At 42.7% G+C, this 14,623-nt stretch overlaps 1 protein-coding gene across 2 annotated transcripts in view; it reads right to left on the minus strand.

Moving 5' to 3' along the window:
- LOC142291618 (ras GTPase-activating protein 4-like) overlaps positions 1 to 14,623 on the minus strand; it is a 352,484-nt gene that overhangs the window by 139,469 nt on the left and 198,392 nt on the right. For both annotated transcript variants that reach the window (XM_075336273.1, XM_075336274.1), the window contains exon 5: positions 13,071 to 13,200. In XM_075336273.1, coding sequence (XP_075192388.1) covers positions 13,071 to 13,200 — 130 coding nt within the window. The remainder of the gene's footprint in view (positions 1 to 13,070; positions 13,201 to 14,623) is intronic.

The following is a 14,623-nucleotide window of genomic DNA, read 5'->3' on the forward strand; positions in this document are numbered from 1 at the left end:
CATCGAAAAAACGCGTAAAAAAACGCATGCGTTTTTACCGTGATTTGGTGCGTTTTTGGCTGAGTTTTGCTGCGTTTTTGATCTCTGCGTTTTGCTGCGTTTTTCCAATGCATTGCATGGGGCGAAAACGCAGAAAAACGCAGGAAAGAATTGACATGTCCATTTTTTTTTTCAAGCTCAAAAACGCAGCTTAAAAAAAATGTTGTGTGCGGACAGCAAAAATGAAAACTCATAGACTCTGCTGGGGAAGCAAAATCATGCAGTTTTGAGGCCAAAAACGCACCCGAAAAACGCACTGTGCGCACATAGCCTTATATAGCGCTTATAATTCCACAGCACTTTACAGATGTGATCATCACTGTCCCCATTGGGCCTCACTATTTATATTTCCTATCAGTATGTCTTTGGAGTGTGGGACGAAACCAGAAGAAACCCATGCAAACACAGGGCAGGGAGAACATACAAACTCTTGCAGATGATGTCCTAGGTGGGATTCGAACCCAGATCCCCAGTGCTGCCTGCAAGACTGCAGTGCTAACTGTGGAGACACGGGGGTCAGTGGGTGCTCTCGTCTGCTGGCCCGGCCGCCTTTAGAAAGACAGCGTGGCTCAGGGCTCATCCCAACTGAACGCCGGCCTCCTTAACCGTGGGCGTAACACTACTCAGACAACACAGGGTGAGGGAACCACAATAATTAGACTTTATTGGATCCCCAAACAATTAACGGCACATAACACATAACCAGCAAAACACACAAATGTAACAGGCAACAGAGTCTCACCCGTCTGCTGGCTCACCAGGGATTTAGAATGTCCATGCCTCACAGGTTCCAAGCTGTCTGAGGTCTGCAAAGTCTGTAACAGGTGACTGAACTGTCCCAACCTGTGTGTCCTCCTTAGGTAGTCTTGGTTTGATGTTAAAATCCTGGCAGCCGCAGTCGAAATCCCTAGGCTGTGGATATGGTCTCCAACCGGCACCGGAGTCCCTAGATTGAAGCCATAAGATATCCTGATCCTCTAGTCAGCTCCAAAGAGCTTAGACTGGATCCATCAGCATCCATCAACCTTCAACGATCTGGTGGCTTAAAGAAGTCCTCTCTTATAGCCACAGCCCTCCCTCTGGGCACACTGCGTCCTCATCGATTGGTTGGACAAGATTGCTTCTCCCATTGGATCAATTTCAAGCTGCATGGATAATGTTCATTTAAATGATGTGCATAGAAAGACTCAGTATATCTACATGGAGTCGGCAAGTCACCGACTAGACAATGGCTACTAAGGTAATTACATTATCAATACACAAATACAATACAATGATTACTGGAAAAGTCTGTAGAAACAATACGTCTGGCTTTCAGTGGCCAACACAATTACATGAGTCAACAAGAGTCTTGTAAAAACAATGAGGGACTTCTCCCCCGTCTATAGACAATCTATCATGCTGTCTGGCTGGATTTTAAGAAACTTTAACCCATGAGAGTCCATGTCGTCACATTCCTCCCCCTTCTTAATATTAGCCAGACATGATAGGCTTCCGATCATCCTTCTCCTCTTGACGGCATTGTCCTTTTTAATGGTGAGGTCAGCAACAGAGGCTTGCATCTATACACCTCCCCCTGATTACCTCCCCCAAGTTGAGCAGCCATATTGTGGACAAGCACTAAGGTAGGGTCCATGAGTTGGGCCTGCACAAATCTCCCACTATCAATCCTGCCCCAGTCAATAGCCACAGTGTGGTTAGGCTTACTCACGGTTCTTGGCTCAGAAGTGGATGATGGAGACCGGGAATGCAAACCATCCCTGGAAAAGATGTTAGAAAGATCCACATCAGGGTCCTGCTTGGCGATGGGTGATGGCTTCTTCAAACTGACTGGATAGTCCTTGTCCTAGGTCATTCTCCAAAATGACTGGTGTGAGCAGGTAATTCACAAGCCCCACTTTCACTTCCCTTTGAGTGGTATCCGAAACAACAGGCTTGGTGGGGCCATCTATGAACCCCACTTCAACTTCCTCCTGGCTAGTCCCCGAAACAACAGGTGTGGGGAGGCTGTCCATAAACTCCATATGGACCTCTTCCTGGTCAGACCCCAAAGTAACTGGTGTGGGGACGGTGTCCATAAGCTCCACATCAGCCTTGCTCTGATTAGTCTCCACAATGACAGGTGTGGGGAGGCTGTTCACAAGTCTCACATCAACCTCTCCCTGGTCCTTTCCCGAAATAACTGGTGTGGGGATGGTGTCCATAAGCTCCACATCAGCCTTGCTCTGGTCAGTCTCCACAATGTCAGGTATGGGGAGGCTGTTCACAATCCCCACATCGATCACTTCCTGGATGGTCCCCAAAATACCAGGTGTGGGGAGGCTATCCACAAGCTCCACCTCGACCTCTCCCTGGTCGGTTTTTAGGTCCAACTGCACACATGCCAGAGGGACGTCTGAGCGCTGGCCCTCAGCCAGGGAGATGGATAATTGGGAATCTGGTACAGGGTCTTCTGGAGAAACAATAACTGGGCTTACCAGAGTGATGGAAGATCCAATGTCTCGAAGTCCCTGAGCCTGTATATCACCGACCTTGACCGTCTGGATGTGGGGATGGAGGTTGGCTGGTGTACGGTGTCCGGCCTGCCGTAGGGTGTGGACTGGATAAACCACTTCCTCAGCTATTGGTGTTTCTTGGGAGTAGCATTCCTCAGGTCTCGTTGGTTCATCTCGGCATATGTTGACTGGTTGGAGTGGCAGACGGGCTCCAAGCATGCGGCCTCGGTTTTGGAGACAATCTTTATCTATATGTCCATTGCGCCCACATGTATAACAGCGCCATAGATTGGGAGAGTCACAGGCCCTGTTTGTAGGCCTTTGTTTTGGCGCAGCTTCTGCTGGGTAGCGGGACCATCCTTCTCGACCGGCTGGTGTTAGCAGTACTGCAGCTGGAATCCCATAAACATATTCCAGAACATAAGCCCTCTCTTCTCTTGAGGATCTAGGCCCCAATGCATCCAACAACGCTGTGGCTTGGGCCATTTTGGACAAAGTTGATTCTCGATTGTCACTAGCACCATGATGTGGCACATAGTTTAAATCCTCTGGGTCAATATCGGCGGGATCCTCATCGTCCTCTGCATCATTCTGGGCATCCCAACGTACTAATTTACGGATCAAGTCTGACCGAGTCTCAGCATTCCAGTAGATAATCTTTCGCCTCTGGCACAGATCCTGTAGCATCCATTTACTGCAGCGGTCGTAACTCCTCTCTTGTCCTTGTCCCATGGCTGAGCTGGTGGGGTTGGACATGGCAGCGTCCGAAACCTGAATGCCTCCCTTATGGCCTGCTGGGTATGCTTATGTGCCTCCCTGGTTGTTGAGCCCTGGACGGTGTCCGAAAACACCAGTCCATTGCAGCTCCCCTGGGTAAACCAGGCTGAGTAGTATCCCACCGCTGCCACCAATTGTGGAGACACGGGGGTCAGTGGGTGCTCTCGTCCGCTGGCCCGGCCGCCTTTAGAAAGACAGCGTGGCTCAGGGCTCATCCCAACTGAACGCCGGCCTCCTTAACCGTGGGCGTAACACTACTCAGACAACACAGGGTGAGGGAACCACAATAATTAGACTTTATTGGATCCCCAAACAATTAACGGCACATAACACATAACCAGCAAAACACACAAATGTAACAGGCAACAGAGTCTCACCCGTCTGCTGGCTCACCAGGGATTTAGAATGTCCATGCCTCACAGGTTCCAAGCTGTCTGAGGTCTGCAAAGTCTGTAACAGGTGACTGAACTGTCCCAACCTGTGTGTCCTCCTTAGGTAGTCCTGGTTTGATGTTAAAATCCTGGCAGCCGCAGTCGAAATCCCTAGGCTGTGGATATGGTCTCCAACCGGCACCGGAGTCCCTAGATTGAAGCCATAAGATATCCTGATCCTCTAGTCAGCTCCAAAGAGCTTAGACTGGATCCATCAGCATCCATCAACCTTCAACGATCTGGTGGCTTAAAGAAGTCCTCTCTTATAGCCACAGCCCTCCCTCTGGGCACACTGCGTCCTCATCGATTGGTTGGACAAGATTGCTTCTCCCATTGGATGAATTTCAAGCTGCATGGATAATGTTCATTTAAATGATGTGCATAGAAAGACTCAGTATATCTACATGGAGTCGGCAAGTCACCGACTAGACAATGGCTACTAAGGTAATTACATTATCAATACACAACTACAATACAATGATTACTGGAAAAGTCTGTAGAAACAATGTCTGGCTTTCAGTGGCCAACACAATTACATGAGTCAACAAGAGTCTTGTAAAAACAATGAGGGACTTCTCCCCCGTCTATAGACAATCTATCATGCTGTCTGGCTGGATTTTAAGAAACTTTAACCCATGAGAGTCCATGTCGTCACACTAACCACTGAGCTTAACAACAAATTATGTGTTTTCTTCTATGTTATAATATGTTTTGAGACAATGTTGTACACACTCTGTTCTGGAAAGCAGTCAGTGGATGTAATAAATTCCATCATACAAATACATTCTCCCTTAAGCTGTGTGCGCATTTTGAGAACGTACGGTGTAAGATACGCGCATTTTTGACATGTGTATTTTAATTTGCCTTTTTTTCCATTAATTTGAATGGTTGAAAAATGCTCCAAAAACACTGAAAGAACTGACATTTGAAGACACATTTGTAAATCTACAAGGAAGAAATAAGCAGCATGTGCAGATTTCAGAAATCTCACTCACTTTACTGGAATTAAAAAATGCAGGGATTTTTAACCTTGAAAAATGCACAGAAAAAAACAAGGTAAAAACAAAGCATGAGAACAAGTCCTTAGAGGTTGCATGCCACTTCATTAAGATTATGTTACCCACATGTATTTTCTGCATTATCATATAGATTTCATTTCAAGGAAGTATTTTTTATGTCATGTCCACTCAAAAAGTAACTACAGTTAGACCGGTTTTCGTTGAGGTCGGTTATTGTTGGTTTCGTTTTTCGTTAATAAAAATTTGCCTCAGTTTTTGTTTGTTTTTGTCTGCATGCCTACATGACTACGCTGATAATTTTGCGACAACAAAGAGTGATCCATGCAGTCTCCGGCTCTGTGTGGCATTGTGTGAGTGTCACCCCGAGTGTCAGTTTCAAAATGTATGTAAGAAATGTAAGATAAAATGTATTTATTCTTTACCTTAGTGTTTTATATTCATTTAATATTCATTTTATATTAATTTCTTATTGTTTTTAGTATTAAACACTATCTTTATTCTCTATAAAATGCGTTTTTGGTCTGTATTTTGGAGTGTCTAAAACAAATTAATTGAATTTACATTGATTCCTATGGAAATAATTGCCTCAGTTTTCATTGGTTTCAGATTTCATTGATTGTTTTTAGACGGATTATCAACGAAAACTGAGGCATCACTGTATAATTAATAACTTAGAATAAAGTTCTTAGAGTTATGAATGGTCAACCCTGGTTGGCACCTAGCCATTGACATTAACTGATAAACTTGAAAAGACATAGGGACTGATCAATCAAGACTTGGTTGACTGTGTTGAGTAAAAACCACAGAAAAAAAAACCCTAAAAAAATAAATTTTATTAATTCTATTAAAATCAGATATTTCCCATACACACAATTACTGAACAATGTTTGGGACAAATAAAGTGCTTAAGTGCATACAAGGTGTCTATAAATGACCTCAACACCCCCCCCCCCCCCCTAATGTATCAATGCTGAATTTACAGCAACTACCATGCGTGCAAGGGAGCGGAGGTAAGAAAAACAGTATTTCTTGCACTACAACCAAAAATGAATAGTCCCGATTGTCACATATTTCAATATTGCCTCAAAACAATTATAGCAGTGGTGAATAGGAGCATATAAGACTGCAGTGCAAACAAGGGTATGGCCAAATATACCTTCTGTAGCCCTGCCTTGCCGCGGAGGTTGGCACCCTAGACCTAGACGCAATGGTGCCCCCGCTCACTGACGGCTCACCCTCCTTTCCCTCCACTGTTCTCAAGTGCAGCTGATCTGGGAGGAGGGGAGTGCAGGAATATGTATTATTTGCACTGCAGAAAAAATTACCAATCACACATACAAATATTGGCAATATCAAAATGATGACAATAGATTAGACGCAGTAAAATCTTATGGACATTGTTTGTTCAAATTATATGGTTTATACCCCATTACATACACAGACAGTATTCTTATAATAAAGTGCTTAATGCTTCAAATAGTATTTCAATAAAGTGAATCAGTACAAATTTAAAGTCCTATGTGTGTATTTATTCACAAGATCTGATCAACTATATACATGTATTTATGCCCATCTAATCAGATCACCACTCTGTAGCCCCAACATATACTCAAGCAGAGGAAATTAAATGAGTGTCTATAATATACTAGACACGAGCCCAGAGCAGAGGAATGAATAGAAAGCACAGTCTGCAATAATATCACCCTTGTTTATGCTTATAAAGCGACATAGGGCATATATAAACACTTCATCAAAAGCACATTAAAGAGTGAAGCATCATTAATATCCATGGATATAGAACACCAAAGTCCAGGTAACCATAATAATAATAATCCTAATCTTACACTCTTTAGATAATGGTACTTAGCTTTAGAAGATTAGAGATGGCCCAGTACCCAATAGCCCAAAGTAATGGACAAATAGCAACATTGCCCAAATAGCAGCATTGCCCGACGCGTTTCCCCCAAGTTGTAATCCCTCTGGGGTTCTTCAGTGGCTCCCTAAATAGGGTATAAATCACTGGCCACAGTCTGCCGTATGGTCACTCGGTTTCAATCACCGTCTCTCGTTTGTGACTGTGTTGAGTACACAGCTCAAAATGCATGCTCCATTTAAAGGGTATATCTGGAACTTTTTTAAAAAAAAATAAAGTAAAAAAATGCATCAAGCACTAACAGGCAGGTTAGTTGCTAGCTTCCTGCCTGTTGTGCCAGGCACAATTGTTCGCTGGCATAGCGCTGTCACAAATTGCTCCTGTTGACGATTCAGCTGCTTCCACTGATGTCGCAACAACAAAGTAGTGACTTTTCATCTGCTCTGCTCTGTAGAGGTGGCTGGACAGCCGACGTCATGCTGACTGACAGCCAGCTCCCCAAGTTAGGTAGCGAGAAGCTGGCAGTCAATCAGCATGACGTCGGCTGTCCTGCCACCGCTACAGAGCATAGCGGATGAGAAGCCATTGTATAGTCAGCAGGAGAGGTGTGTGACTTCTCTGTGCTGGCAAAGAACGGCGCCGGGTACAACTGGCAGGTAGGTAGCAGCTGCCTGTTAGTGCTTAGGCACATTATTTTTTGGTAAAGTCCCAAATATAACCTTTAATGAATTTTGTGCCTCTAGTAAGTGTAGTAGTTCTGTGTTCTGCACCAGTGATTGAACTCCCATTTCTAGAGTAGAAAATATCGGGAGACTGGATTAATTAGATAGGGGGCATAACCACAGACCCCCAGCTCCTCCCCAGCTCCGCCCATTTCAGCTGAGCTAATTCAAGTGCCATGAAAACACTAAACATTGCAGTGCAATAAAATGTTGCTACTTTTCAAAGCTTTTCAGCCCGGTGGTGTAAATGCTTTGATAAATTGGCCCCACAGGGGCTGATCCGTCAAGCAGCTTTTACCAGAATTCCCGTGCAAAACAGCTTTAAAAATTGCAATTCTTTTTCGTACAACTCAAAATTGAGCATTTTTGCACCAGTCCTGGCAGATTTAGCCAACTATTTGAAAAGTGGTCAGAGTTTGGGGCAGGAAAAGGCATGGTTAAGTGTGCCCAAAAAAATGATCATAATTTATAATACAAAAGTGGAGTAAATCACAACAGAGATGTACAATGCCAGTTTAAAGTTGTGTACTCCTCATACTGAATTTGGTACATCTTACTCCAGCGCTCCCTTCCTTAAGACTGGCATCCAAAACTTCAGTCTTAATTAATTGGGGACACATGCTTTTTACTAAATGGGTATGGTGGATGCATCAGTGTTGAGACAGCAGATACCATAGTAGTTAGAAGATAAATCATTACAACACAAATAATTTGCAATAATTATAATAAAGTGTTCAACTTAGCTTGGTAAGATTAAAACATGGCACTCTCTAGTACAGATTATAATACTGCAGCACGACATATACAACATAAATGAAAATGGGTATGAAAGAGAGGCTATTTCTGAGAAAAATGAACATTCAACAAGACAAAATGTATTACATAAACACACTCTCTGCCTACAATGGGCATATTTACCATGGAAAAGGTTGTCTAAATACCCTTTTATTGCCGCAGCCAATTTTGACCTTATTGATAGAGACCCATTTTTTAATTGGAAACACTATGTAGATATAACTTTTTAAAGTTTTACTCAACCAAGTTATTCTGAGAGTGTGGTTTTTTACATTTTTTGTTATGTTTGTGTTATTTTGGTTGATACTGTCATGGCGACTCCAGACTCTATTCACATTGCAGAGTCTGGCAGGCAACCTGATGCCTCTTTTGTGCTCTCTGGTCTTGGGTTTAGCAGGAGTTAATTTCTGCTGGCTGGTGAATGGCTGCTGGGGTCACAGGTTGCTGATGTCCTATCTCAGCCGCCTTCACCATTTAAAATATGGTGGAACCTAGCTTCACATGCCGAAGATAGCTCTAGCTCTGCTCCAGCGTTATCGGTCTTTGTGCATGATGACCCACTTGTTGGTGAACGGTTGTATGCTATTTGGTGTGCTGTGGAAATAACCTTGTTGTTTGTCTATTTCCTCCCTGTACTATTTTTCTCCCTGAGCTCTTATTGTCTTTACCCCTGTGTGTGCTTGCAGTGAGTTTGAGCTTTGGTTTTCCCCTGTCTGTCGATATTTGTGTGATTCTTTATCCCAGTCCCAGCCCTCCCCGGAGAGGTGGGGGAGAGGGGATGTTAGACCAGGGCTGCTCAGGAGTTAGGGCCATGCTGGCGGTCCAGATCTGGCTACCATTGAGCCTACCTCTGGAATAAGGGATAGTTTAGGGCCCCTAGTCTGAAGGCCAGTCTAGGTGCCAATATCCCTGGTTACCGTGTCATACCCGTGACCAATATATTATGTGCTTATTTGTGAAAAACCTTATTCTGATTGTTACATAGTCATAGCTCACAAAATTGTTGTTATTAATAAAAACAGCAACTATTAATTTAGCTAACATACCCCCTTTTTAGGCGGTTAGAATGCTTATGACCTGTTTTTTCTTAGGGACAATTCAGTACTGAAGTGTGTTGAGGAAATGATAAACTCCTTATAATTCTGTCAGTAACCCCTTCCCCCTCCTCTAAAAATAACAAAACAATAAATGCATATATGGCATGCAAGTTTTTGAAATGTAAATCCATTGACATATATCTTTTATCTGTTGCTGCATTCCAGGGTAAGCGGCATTTTAATTCATAAGCAATGAAGCATTATGTGTTCTGGGGGGGTGATAGAGCACTTAACTACCTTTTGCTGCTTGAGGCTGTTTCCTCGCACAGCTTCAGCCTCCTTAGCATTATTGATAGCTCACTGTCTGACTTTGCACCAAGCAAGGAAATCAAACAGTAAGCTAGCAATAAAGCCAAAGAGGCTGGTGCTATGAAGAAAAATAACCCTCAGATGACAAAGGCTAATTTAAGTGCTCTGTCATGCCCAGAGCACTAAATAACGTATTTGCTTATGATATAAAACGCTAAGTATTCAGAAATGCAGCAACAGTCAAAAGATATAAAATTGTTGATGGATTTACATTTCCTTCATGTTCACATATGTGGATTAGGGGGCTTGATCTTACTGACAGATTCCCTTTAAACTATTCAAAACAACATTTAGTACATTTCTCAATCCTTTAGGACAGCAATGGATGTGACATTTTTACCTTATCTTCTTTGGTACATACTCAGTATTTATACATTTTTTTTCTCTTACGCAGCAGATATTAATAAAAGAAAGCAACTCTATATTTTGTACCCTAATTCTTCTTCTATTATAAGCTATTATTGGTTTACAAAGCTATTGAGGCATTGAAGCATAAGGGGTACTTTGCACTCTGCGACATCGCAAGCCGATGCTGCGATGTTGAGCGCGATAGTCCCCGCCCCCGTCGCAGCAGCGATATCTTGTGATAGCTGGCGTAGCGAACATTATCGCTACGGAAGCTTCACACGCACTTACCTGCCCTGCAACGTCGCTCTGGCCGGCGACCCGCCTCCTTCCTAAGGGGGCGGGTTGTGCAGTGTAATAGCGACGTCACACGACAGGCGGCCAATAGCAGCAGAGGGGCGGAGATGAGCGGGATGTAAACATCCCACCCACCTACGTCCTTCCGCATTCCAGCCGGGACGCAGGTAGGAGATGTTCCTCGCTCCTGCGGCTTCACACACAGTGATGTGTGCGGCCGCAGGAACGAGAAACAACATCGTACCTATCGCTGCACCGACATTATGGAAATGTCGGACCCTACACCGATGATACAATAATGATGCTTTTGCGCTCGTTAATCGTATAAAAAAGGATTAGCACACTACGATATCGACGGCGACGCCGGATGTGCGTCACTTTCGATTTGACCCCACCGACATCGCACCTGCGATGTTGTAGTGTGCAAAGCTCCCCTAGGAATTACCACTAAAAGGACTTTATCATGTGAAATGTACCCTACAATGGGATTTTTTTAGAGTTGTAGTGAGCATTTTGGTCCCACAAATGTTTCATAGAATTTTATAGAATTGGACCATCAAAATAATATGACACTTTTTTTTATAATGATTTGTAGTTTTAAAATGTGAACATTTTTTCATTAATCACAAAAAATAACCAAACAACATGTATTGTTGTTTCATCAAACCGCGTTAATATACCGCATCGTATGAGATTATAAAGCGAAGGCCCAAACTGGCTTTTAGAGCAAAGATTTTGTTGCATTGGTTTTTGGACCCAATCTTCATTTACACAGTTTATGAGGTACAAATACAGTGCAAGCCCCCCCAAAAAAGTGTTCCAATTTTGGAAATTACACCTTAAGGAATTCCTTTAGAGTGATTGGTATGTTTTCTTTTACCCCACAGTTGTTTTCGAGAAGCCAAAGAACACAAAAGTATGTTTATACTTCCACTTAGAGATGACCTCTTACTTCCTGGAAAACTTTGTAAGGTAAAAGGAGATCAATATATAATGCCTTGCAAAAGTATTCGCCCCCCTTGAGTTTTTCAACCTTTACCCATATTTCAGGCTTCAAACATAAAGATACAAAATTTTAATGTTATTGTGAAGAATCAACAACAAGTGGGACATAATTGTGAAGGTGAACCATATTTATTGCTTATTTTAAACTTTTATAAAAAATAATAAACTGAAAAGTGGGGTGTGCAATATTGTTCGGCCCCTTTAAGTTAATACTTTGTAGCGCCACCTTTTGCTGCGATTTCAGCTGCAAGTTGCTTGGGGTATGTCTGTATCAGTTTTGCACATCGAGAGACTGAAATTCTTGCCCATTCTTCCTTTACAAACAGCTCAAGCTGAGTGAGGTTGGATGGAGAGTGTCTGTGAACAGCAGTTTTCAGCTCTTTCCACAGATTCTCGATTGGATTTAGGTCTGGACTTTGACTTGGCCATTCTAACACCTGGATATGTTTATTTGTGAATCATTCCATTGTAGATTTTGCTTTATGTTTGGGATCATTGTCTTGCTGGAAGACAAATCTCCATCCCAGTCTCAGGTCTTTTGCAGACTCCGACAGGTTTTCTTCAAGAATGGCCCTGCATTTGGCTCTATCCATCTTCCCATCAATTTTAACCATCTTCCCTGTCCCTGCTGAAGAAAAGCAGGCCCAAACCATGATGCTGCCACCATCATGTTGACAGTGGGGATGGTGTGTTCAGGGTAATGAGCTGTGTTGCTTTTAAGTCAAACATATTGTTTGGCATTGTGCCCAAAAAGTATGATTTTGGTTTCACCTGACCAGAGCATTTTCTTCCACATGTTTGCTGTGTCTTGCAGGTGGCTTATGGCAAACTTTAAACAACACTTTTTATGGGTATCTTTGAGAAATGGCTTTCTTATTTCCACTCTTCCATAAAGGCCAGATTTGTGCAGTGTATGACTGATTGTATGTCCTATGGACAGACTCTCTCACCTCAGCTGTAGATCTCTGCAGTTCATCCAGAGTGATCATGGGCCTCTTGGCTGCATCTCTGATCAGTCTTCTACTTGTTTGAGATGAAAGTTTGGATGGATGGCTGGGTCTTGGTAGATTTGCAGTGGAATGATACTCCTTCCATTTCAATATGATCGCTTGCACTGTGCTTCTTGGGATGTTTAAAGTTGTGGAAATCTTTTTGTAACCAAATCTAACTTTAAACTTCTCCACAACAATATCACGGACCTGCCTGTTGTGTTCCTTGGTCTTCATGATGCTCTCTGTGCTTTAAACAATACACTGAGACTATCACAGAGCAGGTGCATTTATAGGGAGACTTGATTACACACAGGTGGCTTATATTTATCATCATCAGTCATTTAGGAGAACATTGGATCATTCAGAGATCCTCAATGAACTGGAGTGAGTTTGCTGCACTGAAAGTAAAGGGGCGGAATAATATTGCACGCCCCAATTTTCAGTTTATTATTTTTTTACAAAAGTTTAAACTAAGCAATAAATTTCATTCAACTTCATAATTGTGTCCACCTTGTTGTTGATTCTTCATCATAACATTAGCATTTTTATCTTTATGTTTGAAGCCTAAAATGTGGGAAAAGGTTGAAAAATTCAAGGGGGCCGAATACTTTTGCAAAGCACTGTACATGTACATCATGGTGAGCTATGCTTGTGATGCTTATATTCCGACTGTTCTGAACCGTTGGGATCCTGCTGAAATTGCCAGGATCGGAGATAACTCTGAACATGGCCATTTAACCTGTTAGATGCTGTGGTTAATATTGAAGAAACTACATTTAACTTTAGAGTACTAATTTTTAGTAATATAAAATAAAACAATAGCAATCAGAAAATATGACAAATCTCTCCACCTATTGCCCTATTTTTATCTTACCTTGCCTCAAACACTGTACACCGAAGCTTCCTGGACAAATCATTGCCAAATATTTCAATCTTCAAATGAATTTCCCCTTGAACTTCTTCATCAGGATCAATTTCTGTTAGATTCAGCCACCCATTAAATCCTAAGGAAAAATGTTATGACATTTATAGTAACATTTATATGATCTTTATATGAATGCAAAGCTTTTAGTGAGTTTCCATAAAGTAGTGGACTATTAAACAGCATACACCAGTTACTGATTCAAAAGTAGTTTTTGTGCAAATTACAGAAAGCAGCCATGAATATTTGGAGCGAGGAGAAAATTCTCCAAATAGTGTGAACCCAGTACAGAGTACCACTTCTCCTGTCCTGTATACTGGGTGTAATTCTCAGTATCTTTATTATTCTGTATATATACACTGCACAGTACCACTTCTCCTGCCCTGTATACTGGGTGTAATTCTCAGTATCTGTATTATTTTGTATATATACACACTGCACTGTACCACTTCTCCTGTCCTGTATATCAGGTGTAATTCTCAGTACCTCTATTATTTTGTATGTAAACACTGCACAGTACCTCTTCTCCTGTCCTGTATACTGGGTGTAATCCTCAGTATCTGTATTATTCTGTATATATACACTGCAGAGTACCACTTCTCCTGTCCTGTATACTGGGTGTAATTCTCAGTATCTGTATTATTTTGTATATATACACACTGCACCGTACCACTTCTCCTGTCCTGTATACTGGGTGTAATTCTCAGTATCTGTATTATTTTGTATATATACACACTGCACCGTACCACTTCTCCTGTCCTGTATACTGGGTGTAATTCTCAGTATCGGTATTATTTTGTGTATATACACACTGCACCCTACCACTTCTCCTGTCCTGTATATTGGGTGTAATTATCAGTATTTGTATAATTCTGTATATATACACTGCACAGTATAACTTCTCCTGTCCTGTATACTGGGTGTAATCCTCAGTATCTGTATTATTCTGTGTGTATATATACACTGCACAGTACCACTTCTCCTGTCCTGTATACTGGATGTAATTATCCGTATCGGTATAGTCTAGAGACAGATTAAGAACTTGTGTGTTGTTCGAAACGCGTCCTCTTTTTGGGCATGTTTGACCCTGTCATGGACTATTTTAATATGCATTTTTGAATAAAAGTTTGATATTTTAGGAAAGAAAAAATCCGTGGACTGGATTGCTGGATTTTTTTATCAGGATGTAATTCTCAGTATCTGTATTATTCTGTATATATACACTGCTGTCACGCTCCCCGGGTCCCCTGCCTTGCTTCCCGGCTCCCCTGCCTCGCTCCCCGGCTCACCTGCCACGCTCCCCGGCTTCCCTGCCTCGCTCCCCGGCTCCTCTGTCAGGCGTCCCCCGCTCCACAGCCTCCAGCCCCCATCACCTGCGGTCCCCAGGCGGCCCGGTCCCCGCTCCCGGCGCCCGTCGGCAGCTCTGCTCCAGGCCGGCTCCCCTGCCTCCTGTTCACCGCTCCCTGCCCTGGCTTCTGGCACCTGGGCCTCGCGCATGCACATTA

Source organism: Anomaloglossus baeobatrachus, chromosome 2 (assembly GCF_048569485.1).
Source record: "Anomaloglossus baeobatrachus isolate aAnoBae1 chromosome 2, aAnoBae1.hap1, whole genome shotgun sequence".
Lineage (NCBI taxonomy): Eukaryota > Metazoa > Chordata > Amphibia > Anura > Aromobatidae > Anomaloglossus > Anomaloglossus baeobatrachus.